At 43.7% G+C, this 14,128-nt stretch overlaps 2 protein-coding genes across 4 annotated transcripts; one reads left to right on the top strand and one right to left on the bottom strand.

Annotated features, from left to right (window-relative positions):
* The first annotated feature begins 489 nt into the window (after positions 1-489).
* Positions 490-6,395, top strand: LOC118315932 (patatin-like phospholipase domain-containing protein 2). Of its 2 annotated transcripts, none has more exons than XM_047333592.1 (9): positions 490-850; positions 2,663-2,895; positions 2,996-3,061; positions 3,680-3,889; positions 4,068-4,128; positions 4,237-4,440; positions 4,669-4,813; positions 5,185-5,265; positions 5,558-6,395. In XM_047333592.1, exons 1-9 carry the CDS (start codon positions 646-648, stop codon positions 5,637-5,639), a joined length of 1,287 nt encoding a protein of 428 aa, XP_047189548.1. In that variant the 5' UTR covers positions 490-645; the 3' UTR covers positions 5,640-6,395. The 2 variants fall into 2 exon arrangements, with proteins under 2 accessions (XP_047189548.1, XP_035499517.2); XM_035643624.2 differs by having other exon boundaries at positions 5,510-6,395.
* Positions 6,396-7,301: 906 nt separating this feature from the next.
* tdg.1 (thymine DNA glycosylase, tandem duplicate 1) lies at positions 7,302-13,753 on the bottom strand. 2 transcript variants are annotated; one of them, XM_035643134.1, is made up of 11 exons: positions 13,596-13,753; positions 12,897-12,971; positions 11,864-12,030; positions 11,121-11,449; positions 10,948-11,017; positions 10,348-10,483; positions 10,091-10,173; positions 9,908-10,002; positions 9,405-9,576; positions 8,976-9,128; positions 7,302-8,147 (listed from the first exon to the last, which is right to left on the bottom strand). In XM_035643134.1, the coding sequence occupies exons 2-11, from the start codon at positions 12,953-12,955 to the stop codon at positions 8,020-8,022; spliced, it is 1,392 nt and encodes a 463-aa protein (XP_035499027.1). In that variant the 5' UTR covers positions 12,956-12,971; positions 13,596-13,753; the 3' UTR covers positions 7,302-8,019. The 2 variants fall into 2 exon arrangements, with proteins under 2 accessions (XP_035499027.1, XP_035499028.1); XM_035643135.1 differs by lacking the exon at positions 12,897-12,971 and having other exon boundaries at positions 13,596-13,738.
* Between the last annotated feature and the right edge of the window lie 375 nt (positions 13,754-14,128).

The following is a 14,128-nucleotide window of genomic DNA, read 5'->3' as shown; positions in this document are numbered from 1 at the left end:
TTTCAGAAAGATGGAATAATGAAACTCCCAATTCACCAAGAATATTTTTTCATTTTGATTGATTAGATTACTAATCAACAAACCTAGTTTTACTGATCATGAAGTACTTTTGACAAATTATCAGACATTGTAAATAGTGATCCATAATCATATCACAAAGCAGCATGATCAACAGTAGCAATAACCCACTGTAAAAATAGGTCACAGGCTTCAAAGTCCAAAGAATCTTTTTCGCATACAGTTTCTCAAGCATTGTAAATATATTTTCCAAATATTTCCCTCAGTATGATGATAAGCAGCCAATGAGGAGCTTTGAATGTTGCTTTGCCCCTCTTTTGTGCCTCTCTTTGTGCTGTGTTAAGTAAGTTGTGAAAACGTGTCACATGTGCGGCTGCCCTATAGCTGGAGTCGATTCCAACTTGTTTTGTATTTTCAAACATGTGACATTTGAGTCGAGTAAGTTGCGCAATACCATGCCGTAGCCAACTGACACTGCCCCTGAACGTAGTGGAGGTAAGACAACAGTAGCCCACATGCAGGAAATACTGGCTTGGATAGAAATGCACCAGATGAACTCCAGAGCTGATTGAACGCACTGCCACATTTGAGATTGGCAACTCCGAGTCTCCATCAACCTCACTGTGAATGGAAGCCTCAGAGAAGAAATTCAAGTGGGATGAGGAGTGGAACATCTCCTTGGCAGGTTGTGGATTCCGGAGTGTTTACCACCTGGGAGCCCTGAGCTGTATCCTCGAGCGGGTGCCACAGCTGGTTCTCGGCGCTTCTAAGATCTGCGGCGCTTCATCTGGCTGTCTTGTTGCCGCAGCTCTGACTGTTGGGATTCCCATCGGTGAGTCACAGTCCCGGCTCCTCAAGATGACTTACATCCTCACTGTGTAATCGACTCAAATGACTGTCTGTCAGCTTGTACAGTGATTACAGCTATTATATTTCAGGTAGAAATTGGCTGTTAATGTCTGAAAGATATTGTTTTCCTTATTATGATCATAGGTATGGAGGTCACAGAGTACAGATATTATATGCCACCACAGTACTTCATTTTGTGATTTAAAAAAATCTGATATTTTCCCATATTCACGTGTGCTGTATTTCTAAAATAAGCAAAATCTGACAATCATTTGTTTCTTCACATTTCAGTTTAGTAGAAATAAATGTAATACATTAAGAACATAAAGAACAGGTAAAAGTCATGTGTTTGTTAATGTCTTCTGTTTTGTTATACACTTACAGTATCTTATATATGCTCACTACAAGATACATTCTTCCTGTATAGTAATTGAAGTTCACGTAGGTCACAGAAAGGTCAAGGGTATGTTATCTTGGAGCAAGTGATGTGAATGATATCTGGAGTAAACAGTTTGTCAGGTTCAGTGACACACACACACACACACACACACACACACACACACACACACACACACACACACACACACACACACACACACACACACACACACACACACACACACACACACACACACACACACACACACACAGTCAATGCAATAGGGCAAAGTCCAGATGCCACACCGGGATCAGAGACAAACAAAAATACAAACAGACAATGAAATGAATGAAAACAAACACGTACCTTGTATTTTATTGATGTGTAGTTACAACTTTGAATTGTAAGTAGAAATACAGGAAATGACTTGCAGCTATGAAGAGTAAACGTTGGGATAGAACTGAACTCTCATTGTGTTATTGATTTCCAGAGAAGGAGCACAGGGAGTCAAAAACACATTGCCTGACCAGCTGGTCAGAGTTCAAAAAAACCATTGGAAATCTTGTACAAACAAGCAATTAAAGTTCTGGATCGAAAACCTAGGCACTATCATCACTGTGCAATCTTAAAAAAATACAGTATTTTAAATTGGGACAGTCTTCACACATCTGCAGACTTAAAACTGACCTACAAAGTACTGCGTAAGTTGGCTCCAGATCCTCTGGCAGAGTTCATCAGCCAAAGAAACAGCCTTGATCGTGTCACGCGAGGCTCTGTCAGAGGTGACTGTGACATTCCTCTGCGCAGGAGCACTTTCAGTAAGTCGGCCTGGTCAGTGAGGAGTGCAAAGGTGTGGAACTCAGTACCTGAGGTGGTTAAACTGCTCACAACATACAAGGCCTTCACAAAAAAATTGAAAATGTGGCCTATCAACACTTACAGCTGCCAACACAAAGAGAAGCCTGTTGTGATGTTTTGATATTATGATAAAATGTTATGTTGTGATGTTGTATTTTTTTGTTAATTGCATAGTAAGTGTTTGTATATGTATTTTGTATTATATTGTACATGTATTGTGTGGTTCTCTTTTTCTTTTCTTTTTTCTTTTTAAATTGTAATTTGTATTGCCTTTTCCCATCATGGCCAGGGGACTACAGATGAAAACTAGCCTTCTGGCTAATTCTGGCTTTTTTTAACCATGTGTAATCATGTGTTTTATGAAATTGCACTGTCCCCTTTTAAATAAACTTATAATAATAATAATAATAACATGATCAAGATCCAAAAGAAATTCCAAAGGAAAAAAAAGAATTTATGAATTAGATGCATTGACTTAATAGCCTTTCTTGTACAATAAATGCAGCTGCAATTCATCGCTCTCCCTCAAGGATGATTCTGATGAATTTTCCTCCGCAGAACAATCCTGTGCTCACGTGTTGACTGTGGCGAGAGAGGCCAGAAAGCACACGCTGGGAGTTCTCCACCCGACGTTCGGCCTGCTGCAGAGAGTCCAGGAATCCCTGCTGGAGACGCTGCCCGAGGACGCCCACCTCCGGGCCTCTGGAAAGCTCTGCGTGTCCCTCACCAGACTGGCTGATGGGAAGAACATTTTGGTGTCGGAGTTTGACAGCCGAGAGGAGCTCATTCAGGTCGCACGGGGCAGAGAAAGACATCTGCTCTGATAGAGATTTTTGGCAGAAGTACGAAGCTCTGCTTCTCTGTATTCTAATGCATTGTCTCCCTTTGCAGGTTCTCATGTGCAGCTGCTTTTTCCCCGTTTACTGCGGTTTCTCTCCACCTTCGTACCGTGGAGTGGTGAGTAGATACCTTTACACTCTGCACTCGGTTTCATTACACTTCACTGTTCCTATGCTCTCCTTCTGAGCTACATATGGGGCCAATACAGTGTTCGTTACTCTTTACTTTAGTGCACCAATAATCATAAATGCTCAAAATCCTATGAATAGGGGCTTTAAGTCAAAATCAGACCAGACATTTTTGACGTAACTTCGCCCACGTCATGGTCTATAGAGAAGAAAGAGAACAACTTTATGGGGAGGCCAATGAGACCACTCTGTTTTTTGTCTCCTAACACCCACATCTGGATGCTTTTTCTCTCCACTTAACACACCCACAACTAAATGCGGCGAGTCCATGCTCCTTCTTTGAGAGTTGCAATAGGTTCTTCGGAATACGTTGGACCTCAGTAACTGAAGTAGAGGACACAGGTAGAAAGGAAAGCACACCAGAAAAGGTGATTATACGTCAAAGTACTTCGTAGAAACATATCACCTCTCCAATAGAATTCAACAGGGCGTCAAGTTTGCTTTAAACTGATCTGTATTCCTCTAAGGCAGGGTGTGAATCATAGATATCGAAAGGGTTTGAACATCTGAGATAGTCATGCACATTGGCTCGGCTCCCTCCTGTCAGCACTACGTGGATGGAGCCCTGAGCAACAACATGCCCCTGTTCGAGCAGAGGAACACCATCACCGTGGCCCCATTCTCCGGCGAGAGCGACATCTGCCCCAGAGAGGGCACATACAACTTCTTCGAGGTGCACTACGGAAACGTCAGCATCCAGATCAACATGGGCAACGTGCACCGCATCTGCACATCCTTCCTCCCTCCGAGGCTCGAGGTCTCCGTTCAGGTTCCTTTTCACTTTGAAACACACGTTTCAATACGCGGCTTTCAACCAAGTGGTTTCACAGCCGAGAAAGTGTAAAAACCTAATTGTTCTTGAGATGCGTCAGCAGGTCTCTGCACTGCAGGACAACAGAGCAAACAGTCCTTCTCGACTCATTTGTTCTTGACAGAAATTGGCTGAGATCTGTCACGATGGCTACATGGATGCCCTTTGTTTCCTGAGAGAAAAAGGTGAGGTCCTCCACCTTCATCCTCCTCCTCAGAAGTGAGTCCTTGATGCTTTCATCCACACACCTTAGTAACAAAGAAAACGTGTTCTCAATCGATTGTCTCTCTCAGATCTGCTCGGGACGCAGCGTCTCCCCCAGAGTTTGGAGGCAGGTACGGACACACTCGAACCTGCTTGTGGTGAGTTGGTGAAGGAAGCGGCTCAGGTCTACGAGCCCGAGAAGACTCAGCTGACTGGACCGAATCCTACACAAGAGAAGGACTGCTGGCTGGACCAGAGAGTCGTGGAGAACCTCCCCCAGGACTTCAAGAAAAGTAAGATGGGCAAAGATGGGACTGGGGTCGCAGGTTTGATCCTTCGCAAGCCAGGATACTGTGTAGCAGCAGTTCAAGTGCTCAGTTCATAAAATATTACAAATAGATCAAGCGGTCTAAGTCAGGCGGAGAATCCTTCTTGACCTTAGATGCAGATATGTGATGTATTCAGTCAATATGTTCTTGTACTCAGTCACTGTAATTGTTATATCCCTGTGTGTGTGATAGTCCTGTGTGAGGCTTGCAGGGAGGGTCATGACAGTGTCAGCTGGTCGTCTCAGCTCACCGAGTTCCTTCCAGTCAAAGTGGTTTTGTATCTGCTCACCTTCCTCCTGCTGCTCCCCATCGAGCTGACACTCTTACTCACCAAAAGGTAAAGACAACTGTGGATTGTGCAACCAAGAATGGTCAACGTTGTCCATGAGGTTGTTCAAATAACGCCCAAAACCATTCGAAACAGACAGGCTCTCTATGCTTTATAACCTTCTTCTTTCTGCGCTGGACATGGAATCAACAAAAGAAGTGCTGCAACCATAAGAATCTACTGTAATACTCCTGTCTGTAAAGATTTACAGTTGCATGCATGTCCGACTTATTAACAAAAACGTCTCCAGATCTCAGGCAGCCAGCATCAGCAGAATCATCTTCTTTCAAAATCTTACTTCGGATTGACTTGATTTCTGGCTTTTACATTACATTGATGGCTTAAATATTTATACTCTTTTCTTGTTTGTATTGTGACAGTGTGATACAGTCGGGCTGTACAGTCATTTTCAGTTTGTTGACTTCAGCCACAGAATCCTGCAGCGGAGGCAAGAACAACAGGTCTGTGCATATATATATATATATATATGATCTTTTGATACAAGAAGTTAAGAAGTAACAAGAAAGAAATGTCTTCACCCACTAAATTCTCGCGCCAAAGTTGTTAAACTTCTGCATAAGATTGGAATCATTGCTCTACCTGACTGTTAGATTAAATGTAGAATTTTAGAGGCTGTAATTATGTGATGCTTGTTGTCAACACCTTCATTATAACCACATCATCCTGCTGCTTTAAAACTAACAGCAGCAGGATGATGCCCCCGCTTGGCATTCATTCCTGTCTCCCAAGCAGCGGTGAAGCAGCTCCTCCGGCTCAGATCTCAGAAACCAGACAGGAGGAGGAGGAGGAGGAGACAAAAACATTCAAACTTTGACCTCAACAATCACCCCGGTTTCCAACAAGAGTCTCCACTGGGACCTCGACCTTCTCTCCCTCACCTCCACTTGTACAGTTTTGCCCAGCCTCCAAACGCCGAATTTGCCTCAATGCGGCAAAATGACTTTAAACCACCGAAGTGAGGGGACACATCAACCATAGCCCATGCAGAAAAAACAACGACATTGTCGCTCGTGACTTAGCAAAGCTATCTTAAAACTTCATGAGTGTGCCGTGCATTTTGAGTGACAACCAGAGTTGGTTACCATGGATATCTGCTAAATACATTTCTTTTTTCCCTCGAGCCCGTGTGAAAACAACTGAACCTAAAAGAAAGGCCTAAAACACGACGTGGCCCGCGGCTTCCACATAGGATGAGTGGAGAAGTGTTTGGTAGGGCATCGTACAAACCCTTGCAAGAATTAATTTGTATTCATATGAAGCTTTTTCAACTTTCTAAGTTGAGTATGTTACTGTTGTAGTGTTTAATGTGTGTGCAGTATTTCTTTGCATGTAGTTCGTCAGAGGGAGGAACACGTCCCTGTTATGCTGCTGGAGAGTTCTTGAGGCACTGAAATCTTTACCTGTCCACGAACTCAGTTTGACCTTTGAGAGGCAGAAAGATTGATTCAATTTAAAGGGCCCATATTATGCTCCAGGCACCTCTTCAGCTGCCTCCACGTATATCTTGTTATCTGGGGTGTCTGCCAGCCCACGAAGAATGAAAAGAAAACAATGAGTCGTTGATTCGTGGTTTGGGTTGATCGTGCAGACGGTCTGTAGACGAGCCGTTCACAGCCCGGGCGTCAAGTGACGTAAGTTGACTCCTGCTACTGGGGCGACCACGCCCCCAACCTGAGCAGCACCTCCCCCCTTGAAGTGCGGAAAAACAGACCGCGTTTGCGTCATCATTTTCTCCCCGCAAGCGAATGACGACCGTGGGCATGGCCAAGCTAGACTCGCGGCGGGGATGTCGTTAACGTTCTATCGCCCCAGCCCCTTGTGCTCTGTGTGTAATTATGGAGAACGTGTTCGCTGGGCCTCCCGGGTCTCTACGTCGTGTATGTGCCTTGTTACGTGCGACTGTTGTCATGGCAGCGCAACGCCGTAGTTGCGCAGCAGACGCGAGGAGGAGCGAGGCGGAACACGAAGGGAGGTGGGCGAGGAGTGAGCAGGAAATCGACCGTAATCTCACAGGGCTGTTTATACAGAAAGAGGAAGGTGCTGTGTGGCTTGATCCTTGAGGTGTTTTGACATGGACTGGCAAAGACATGTAGGTCACACACCTGAAAACCAATGTAACTTGTGTAAAAGGGGGCATAATATGGGCCCTTTAAGTGTTTAAAAGCAGGTTGGTCATAAGAAAGCAGGGCGAGTTTAGATTGGGTTAGAAAGCCATCCCACTTGAAACCAAAATGAATGAAACCTGAATTAACACTGTCTATTTAAGGATTTGTTAAAATCAGCAAGCTGGTCATGAGATGTTGGTGCTATTCATGTAATTAGATCTGTTACTCTACCTCTGCACCATGTTACTGACATCCTGGATCTCATTGTAGAGTTTTTTTCTTCGATGTAAAGTGAAAATAAAACAGAAGAGTTTGCCTCACAAAGATTGAATGGTGCTCGTCATTCTGCAAACAAAGACGGGGTCAACCAATAATGTAGAAAAAGCACCATCAGGACATTTTAATTGACAAACGTTTCATAAAATTCCTTGTGAATGTCATTTCCGTAAACATTACAAAACATAATTCTAAAATTCCCTAATGCAAAAAAAAGTGATTCAAACGATTCAAATCAAACCTGTATGGGTTTCGTAACATTTCATGGAAAAACTTGCCATTAGTTCCTTCTGTGGCGTCTCAAACATGCCCGATGAGTCTGGTTTCACAGAGTGACCACATTGCGTTGTGGTCGTAGCACCATGAATGTAAAAATAGTCATGAATCCTCATTTCACACAGAGGGTCGTGTACGGTCACACCGAGCAGCTGGGCCTTTAAAATAACCATCTGGAGTTTAATCTACTGTCAATACAGTAGACGAGAATGTTTACACCCACCGCGCCACAGTGCAGTACAGTACAGAAAAGTACACAAAGGCAAAGTACATGACCTTCAACGACAGTCGAGCATCATTGTCAAGTCCCTGATTTCACATATTTAAAAAAGACTGCCATGAAGATTATCGTACATGTACACGCGATCACAAACAAATAAAATGCAGAAGCCATATTCTGCAAACATTTCTAAAAAAAGTCCATCTATGTGTGTATATTTCACCCTGACACTAATAGAAAATTTTAAACAATCTAAGACCCGACACCAGGTGAAGGACCGAGGCGGTCTGCATGTGAGTGCGGGACATTAACACCCCTCATGCGCTGCCGTCTTTCGGTCCACCACTGATGTCCGGGATCTGATCTGCAAAGCACTGGGTCATCCACTGTCCGTCTGGCAGCTGGCCTTCTGCCGTCTGCGATGTGGTCGCCTCCTGAGCTCCCTCTGAAGGAAGAGAACAGAACAAACTGAAGCGCTGTGCAAATGATAATGTGACACCACCCACAGGAACATTTGTTTTTATGTGCATGTCAGCTCAGCACAAACATTCAGCGTCTTGCCCAAGATTACAGTAAAGCAGCACATTTGTGTTTCTATTTACCATTATGTCCAGGTCTACTTTTATAGCAGAGCAGAAATGATTGGTTAAGAATTTAATCAACAACTATTTGATATTATAATTTCACAAGAAAAAGAAAGTCTCTGATTCCAGCTTCCGGAATATTATTTCCTTGATCATATATTCTTCAGGTTTTGAAATTCTTTCCATAAGATAGGACAGGAAATAGAGTGGGTCATCCACTAACCAGAAAGCCAGTGGCTCGACCCCCGGCTCCTCCAGTCCGCGTGCCAAAGTCTACCCAGGCAAGACACTGAACCCTAAATCGCCCCTGACAACTATTCAGTCAGTGTGTGTCTGATGTGAAGATAGAAAAGGCGCTGCATTTAGAAGTAATGTGTGGATGTGACTGTACAAAGAGTCACATTTATAACTCAAACGTGGCTGGAACTAATCTGCAGAATGTAAAGTATCACAGGAAAAGTCAGTGTCTTCTTATTCCACCATCCTGGCTGAAATATCACAAAATATTCCTTTTGACTTTCCCCCCCGAGGCTTTACCCTAAATACAACCTGAGTGGTATGTGCATTTTTCTAAATTCCATTTGCCTGTGCCCATTCTGCAGAACGTAGTCAGGTACAAAGAGCAAATGCCACATCTGGGTCTCCTAGCACCCCCCTTTTTAGGTGCAGCAGTGCCTGTTCGTGGTTACCTGTGTTTTCTGCAGTCGAGAATGTACAGTGACCGTTGGTCTGGCTCGGGGCCTGGTCCCCTTCGGGTCCTCTCTCTGCATACGCTCCACCGTAGGCATCTTCGTAACCAGGGTCGTACTGCTCCTCCTTAATCGCCATCCTCTTGGCATCCTCTGTTGTTGGGAAGAATGAACTATCGTGTCAATCGTGCACCGATACAAATCCACGAACCAAAACAATGACAAGATTTTAACAGTGCTATATACTGAGACAAGAGATGCTGTCAAGCCAATTCTGCCACTACTCTCCAAGCCTACATACATTTAACATGATTAATCTTTCATACAATACCAGTCAATCAAATGACACTCATTCGTGCAGTTTGTTACTTTAGTATGATGATGTTTCTGCCACGGCACAAAAACATTTGACGTTTCAACGGTGCTCACCTTTGGCCAAACTCAGGTCGAACGAGTAGTCGACCTCCTCGATCTCAGTGCTCTTCTGGACGCCCTTCAGCTGATCTCTGAGCTCCCGCAGTTTGATGTAGAAGTGGACTTTGTCCTGAGCACGAGGGAACTGAGCGCAGCGAGCGCTGGAAGACGGCATCAGATACAGAGCCTGCGCAGGGCAACTGAGTCAGTTCAAGTTTTTTGGTTTTTTTGAAAGCAGAATTTGTGGTTAAAAGAATTATTCTCAGATGGGTTTTTTAACCTAGTGTACGTACGATAAACAACTAGGATCATCATATTGCTCATCATAGTTTTCAAATGTTGATGTTGAATGATACTGAGTAATATGAGATGGACCGTCTATAATGTAACATGTAAACGTGGCGTAACCTGTGCTAATAGTGTGTTTCAGCCACGGTGGTTTCACACAGGATAGAGGTCAAATTTAGAAATGTGTGCAACTTTCAACCTCGAGAGACGTGATGCATTTGAGTTCTCACCACGTCACAGTCTGGGATCTTGTGCGGTTGCAAACCAAAGTCGAGCTTCTTTGGTTTTTTGCCAAACATCTCTCTGCAGAACATTTCATATATGCCTGGGGAAGGAATAAATAAAAATTACCTTAATTCAATTTAGTGAACAATTTATTGGTAGCTTTTTCAGTGTAAGAGAGGAGCACTTACATTTTCCATTGAAAACAGCAATAAGAGGCTTGAATTTCTTCAACTTCTCGACAAGAATTTTGCCCCCTTCGCGTAATTCTTTACTGTTGGAATTAAAACAGGTGACATGGTAAAAAAAATGCAGTAACGACAAAACTCTCAAAGCTGACATATCACAGCCATTCTGGTTCCTGTCTGCTAATCCAACTCAGGATGATGAAATTAAATAAAAATCTGTGAGAACTGATGTGTCCACCATGTTTTGTTTTTTTTTTTACCTTGAGAGGTCTTTACTTCCTGGTGTCGCCCTCTCCACCATGTTGGTGAAACCCATTTTGTATTTGACTGGCAGAGTGGTGTCACTCATGTGGTTGAGCAGCTCCTCAGTAAATCCAGAGAGAAACAGGCACTTCCCTGAAATCAAAAAGACGGCAGAAGCTCATCTCTGCGGCTAAAAAAGTTGATTTATTTGTTGACAGAGCATCCTCATTAGTGTTTGTTCATATAGGGAATAAATGTTTTGGTAAACTGATTGCATTTATGTCTCTTTACTAGTTTTAACGACCACTTTAAAAGCTTAGTACTGCGAGTCACATTCACCCATTCATATACACAAATCGATCCAGCGCTTTTCTATTTTCTCATTCGATCAATCTCTGGGATTTTTGGCGTTCACTATATTGCCCAAGGACACTTCATCATGCGGACTGGAGGAGCCAGGAATCGAACCACTGATTTTCCCTTAGTGAACGACCCGCTCCACCTCCTTAGTCGCAGCTGGCCAAATCCCCAGAGGAACCAAAACCTTTTTTCCATCCTGTGATCATTCTTTCAGAGCAGCGCGGGAAGCTTAAATTCATTCTGATCACATAACTTACAAAAATGATTTCCAGGTCCAGGAAACCATCGTCCAATGAAAGCTGCCATCAGCCCTGGGTTGATACCAATCTGAAAATAAAAAAATGGCAGATGTTTTTGAAGCAAGCAACAATCTCAAATTGGTTCCACAGCGCTTGGTTCCACTATAAATCAGAGGGACAAAGAACCTTACAATGACATAGTCTAGGTTGTAGTCCAGGAGGTCTGGTAGAGTTTTTTTCATGACTTCCTCTTCCGACATTCCCTTGAAGCGGTCGACTTTCCGCTTCACCTTCTTGAAGCTCTCATCGATCTTCTCCTGCTTGCCGTCCCCCTGAGCCTCAGCAGCCTTCTTGGGCTTGGGACCGGGTTTTGCTTTAGGCGCATTCGGGTCTTTAGGCGGCTTTGGTGCCTTTGGTGCCTTTGGTGCCTTGGGTGCCTTTGGTGCCTTGGGTACTTTTGGGGGTTTGGGTGCCTTGGGTTCCTTGGGTTGAGCTGGCCTGCCTCTCTTCTTGGCTGGGGCTTCAACAGGTGGGAAAGGAGATATCAAAAGGAAGAACTGTTGAAACCAAGTCACCTTACTCTTGTACTTTTCTGAACAGTTGTGTTGACTGACTCCATCTTATGCTGCCTTATTATTATTATGATTCAATTTAAGTTTTGAAATTAGCATATAACGTTTCTTTGCAAACCTCATTACTACTTGAAACTATTTAAAGAAAACAAACATATTTGACAAAGCTTTAACTAATGATCAAAAAGAGCTTCTCTCCAAAATAACAATATTTTCAATCACATATTTCAGCTTTTGCATACTTGTGCAGACTTACAAGACACTTAGATTGAACATTAACTGACAAATTGAGACATTTTGGACCCGACCCACAACCAGCTACCACATGCAATTAGGGTCTTTTATTCAAAAGGAATCACTACGTTTTGCCAGGTGAGCAGGTTCTTCTTGATCCATCATGGGGTCTGAATAAGTCATGTGTGCCATGGCCGTCTCTCCCGCCTCCCTCTCTGGGTAGTGAAACTGGTGGTTGGGGCTGAGGCCTGAATACTGCGCCTGCAGAGCGTGGAACTGCTGGGCAGACTGAACCCTACGGTTTAAAAAAAATTAAGAACAGGTGGAAAATAATCAATAACACAACAAGCAAAACGGTTCTGGAGGTTTAATGTGGAGTTAAAGCTGACTGAGTCGTATGTCACCTATATGCTTTTCTTTTTCCTCAACTATTTTCTGTATTTAGTTGAGTGTGACAGTCATAATGCATAATTTGGTCTGATAAATGGGTGAAACACAATTGATCCACTTTCATCCTTTTTAACTCACTCAACCTAATTATTAGGTCCACGTTTAGTTGAAAGTAATTTATAGTGATGCTTTTTTGTCATCTCTATGTCAATGAGGGTAAACTTAACGTTAGAAACACCTCTTACCAAACTATAGGCTACAAAATGACCGCAAAGCTGAATCGGCAGCACCTCTTTCGAATTATTTGAATTAAAACTGATCATTATAATATTCATATATTCAATATTATTTTACTGCCGGTGTGTACTACAACCAAGTATGTATCAATTGTGGCAGCAACAACAAAGGAAAAAAAAGGAATCAGAGTTACTTCCAACTTATTTTCAAAGCCACTTGAAATACACGCTCAGCAATGGTGAGTCATTATTGCTTTTGTTCAGCCTGTTCTGTACTACACCACAATTAAATGCCATCAAGCTGTAAATATAAGTATATATGTATATATACATGTCTATACACACAGACAACAAACAAAGTCAATAGTCAATCATGTTGTTCAATCCAAATGAAATTATGGAGAGAGAAAGAAAGCCAGTGAGACAAAAACCAGAAGGGCAGCTGGGTGCACATGCCTCCATTTCATTTCATCACACTTTGCCATTCAGAGTCTTTCTGTGTGGGGGCACATTGTGGGTGAGGAGGGACACTCACCACTGTTGAAGATACTCCGGGGAGACAACAGGCAGTGATCCATTCAGCTTTTCCTCCATCTTATGGGTGGTTGGACTTAATCGGATAAATCAATATGCATGTTGAGGTGATGAACATGTGCTTTAGCATATTATCACGTCTGGCAGTGCATGAAACCGAATGCATGTGGCAGGGCATTGCAAGACAAACTGGGGACGTGAGCAAACACAAGATAAAGCTATAACGTAACAAAATGCAAACACATAACACACATGGCGACGGAAAAACTAAAAGAAGGCAGACTCTTCTTTTCATGAGACGGCAGACATCTGACACTGCACATCCTGCACATCAGTGTTTTCCCTTCTCCATGCCTATGCTAACTGTCGAGCTAACAGCCGGGTGAACACACAGTGATGGACACCGTGATGGACGCACCGTGATGGGCACCGTGATGGGCACCGTGATGGACACCGACTTGGAGCGCAGTGCTGGATGTGCAGGTCGTTTAACTACTCGATGTGCACCTCCGGCTGCTCGCACCGGCGCCTTGTTGACAGCGCTCCGGCAGCAGTGCCACAAGTGCAGCTAACGTTAGCCAGCCGCTAGCTGCTCAGGTAGCTTAGCATTGGATGGACGCTTCGCTTCGCTCCCGCTGATTCCCAATTCCTCGCAAGGAAAGTGGACACAATTTCACGGTATTGGTGGATTCCAACGTACCTGTTGTGCGCAAGGTTCAAATGGTGTTTCCCCCTGTACAGACGCCTGTTACTGTCCCATCTACCCTGCTCTTCTATTCACGGCACTCGAGGCGCAACCAACACAGGCAACAAAGACGTGACAGCCCTGCCGGTCAACTCTGACACCGGAAGAGCCCAAGTGTGGGTCGTGGGGGTGCGAGGAGAAACACATCTTTGACTTTGGTCACCAGAAACGACTCAAATGAGCACATCTAAGATCTTGGGGAAAAACACGAGCTCACATTTGAATGTGCCTGTTCAACGGCGGTGTTTGTCTTGTAAAGCGCGTCATAAAGAGGCACTCGAACCTAACGGCACGCCCCTATTGTAGCGTTGGTGTGAGCTGCTCGACATTTAAACCCTATAAGAACGTTTCCTATTGGCTGGCTCTCTGTAATGTTCGCCGGGTGCAGTTTTCTCTATATATAGTTGGACTAATAAGGTTGTTTTATTGTATATTTCCAATAGAGTACAACAACTACTACTATTCCAAGAATAGAATATTCTATTCTA

This window comes from Scophthalmus maximus, chromosome 7 (genome assembly GCF_022379125.1).
Source record: "Scophthalmus maximus strain ysfricsl-2021 chromosome 7, ASM2237912v1, whole genome shotgun sequence".
Lineage (NCBI taxonomy): Eukaryota > Metazoa > Chordata > Actinopteri > Pleuronectiformes > Scophthalmidae > Scophthalmus > Scophthalmus maximus.
Note: the sequence above shows the minus strand (reverse complement) of the source record. Positions and strands in the feature narration are given on the sequence as shown.

Excerpts from the sequence above, each read along its gene's own strand:
- tdg.1 (XM_035643134.1), bottom strand. The coding sequence starts at position 12,955 with ATGGAGGAAAAGCTGAATGGATCACTGCCTGTTGTCTCCCCGGAGTAT. Across the intron at positions 10,484-10,947 it reads TGGACCTGGAAATCATTTTT|GGAAGTGCCTGTTTCTCTCT; the intron begins GTAAGTTATGTG and ends TTTTGATTTCAG. Across the intron at positions 10,003-10,090 it reads TGCTGTTTTCAATGGAAAAT|GCATATATGAAATGTTCTGC; the intron begins GTAAGTGCTCCT and ends TTCCTTCCCCAG.
- LOC118315932 (XM_035643624.2), top strand. The coding sequence starts at position 646 with ATGGAAGCCTCAGAGAAGAAATTCAAGTGGGATGAGGAGTGGAACATC. Across the intron at positions 4,441-4,668 it reads CCCCCAGGACTTCAAGAAAA|TCCTGTGTGAGGCTTGCAGG; the intron begins GTAAGATGGGCA and ends TGTGTGTGATAG. Across the intron at positions 4,814-5,184 it reads ACACTCTTACTCACCAAAAG|TGTGATACAGTCGGGCTGTA; the intron begins GTAAAGACAACT and ends GTATTGTGACAG.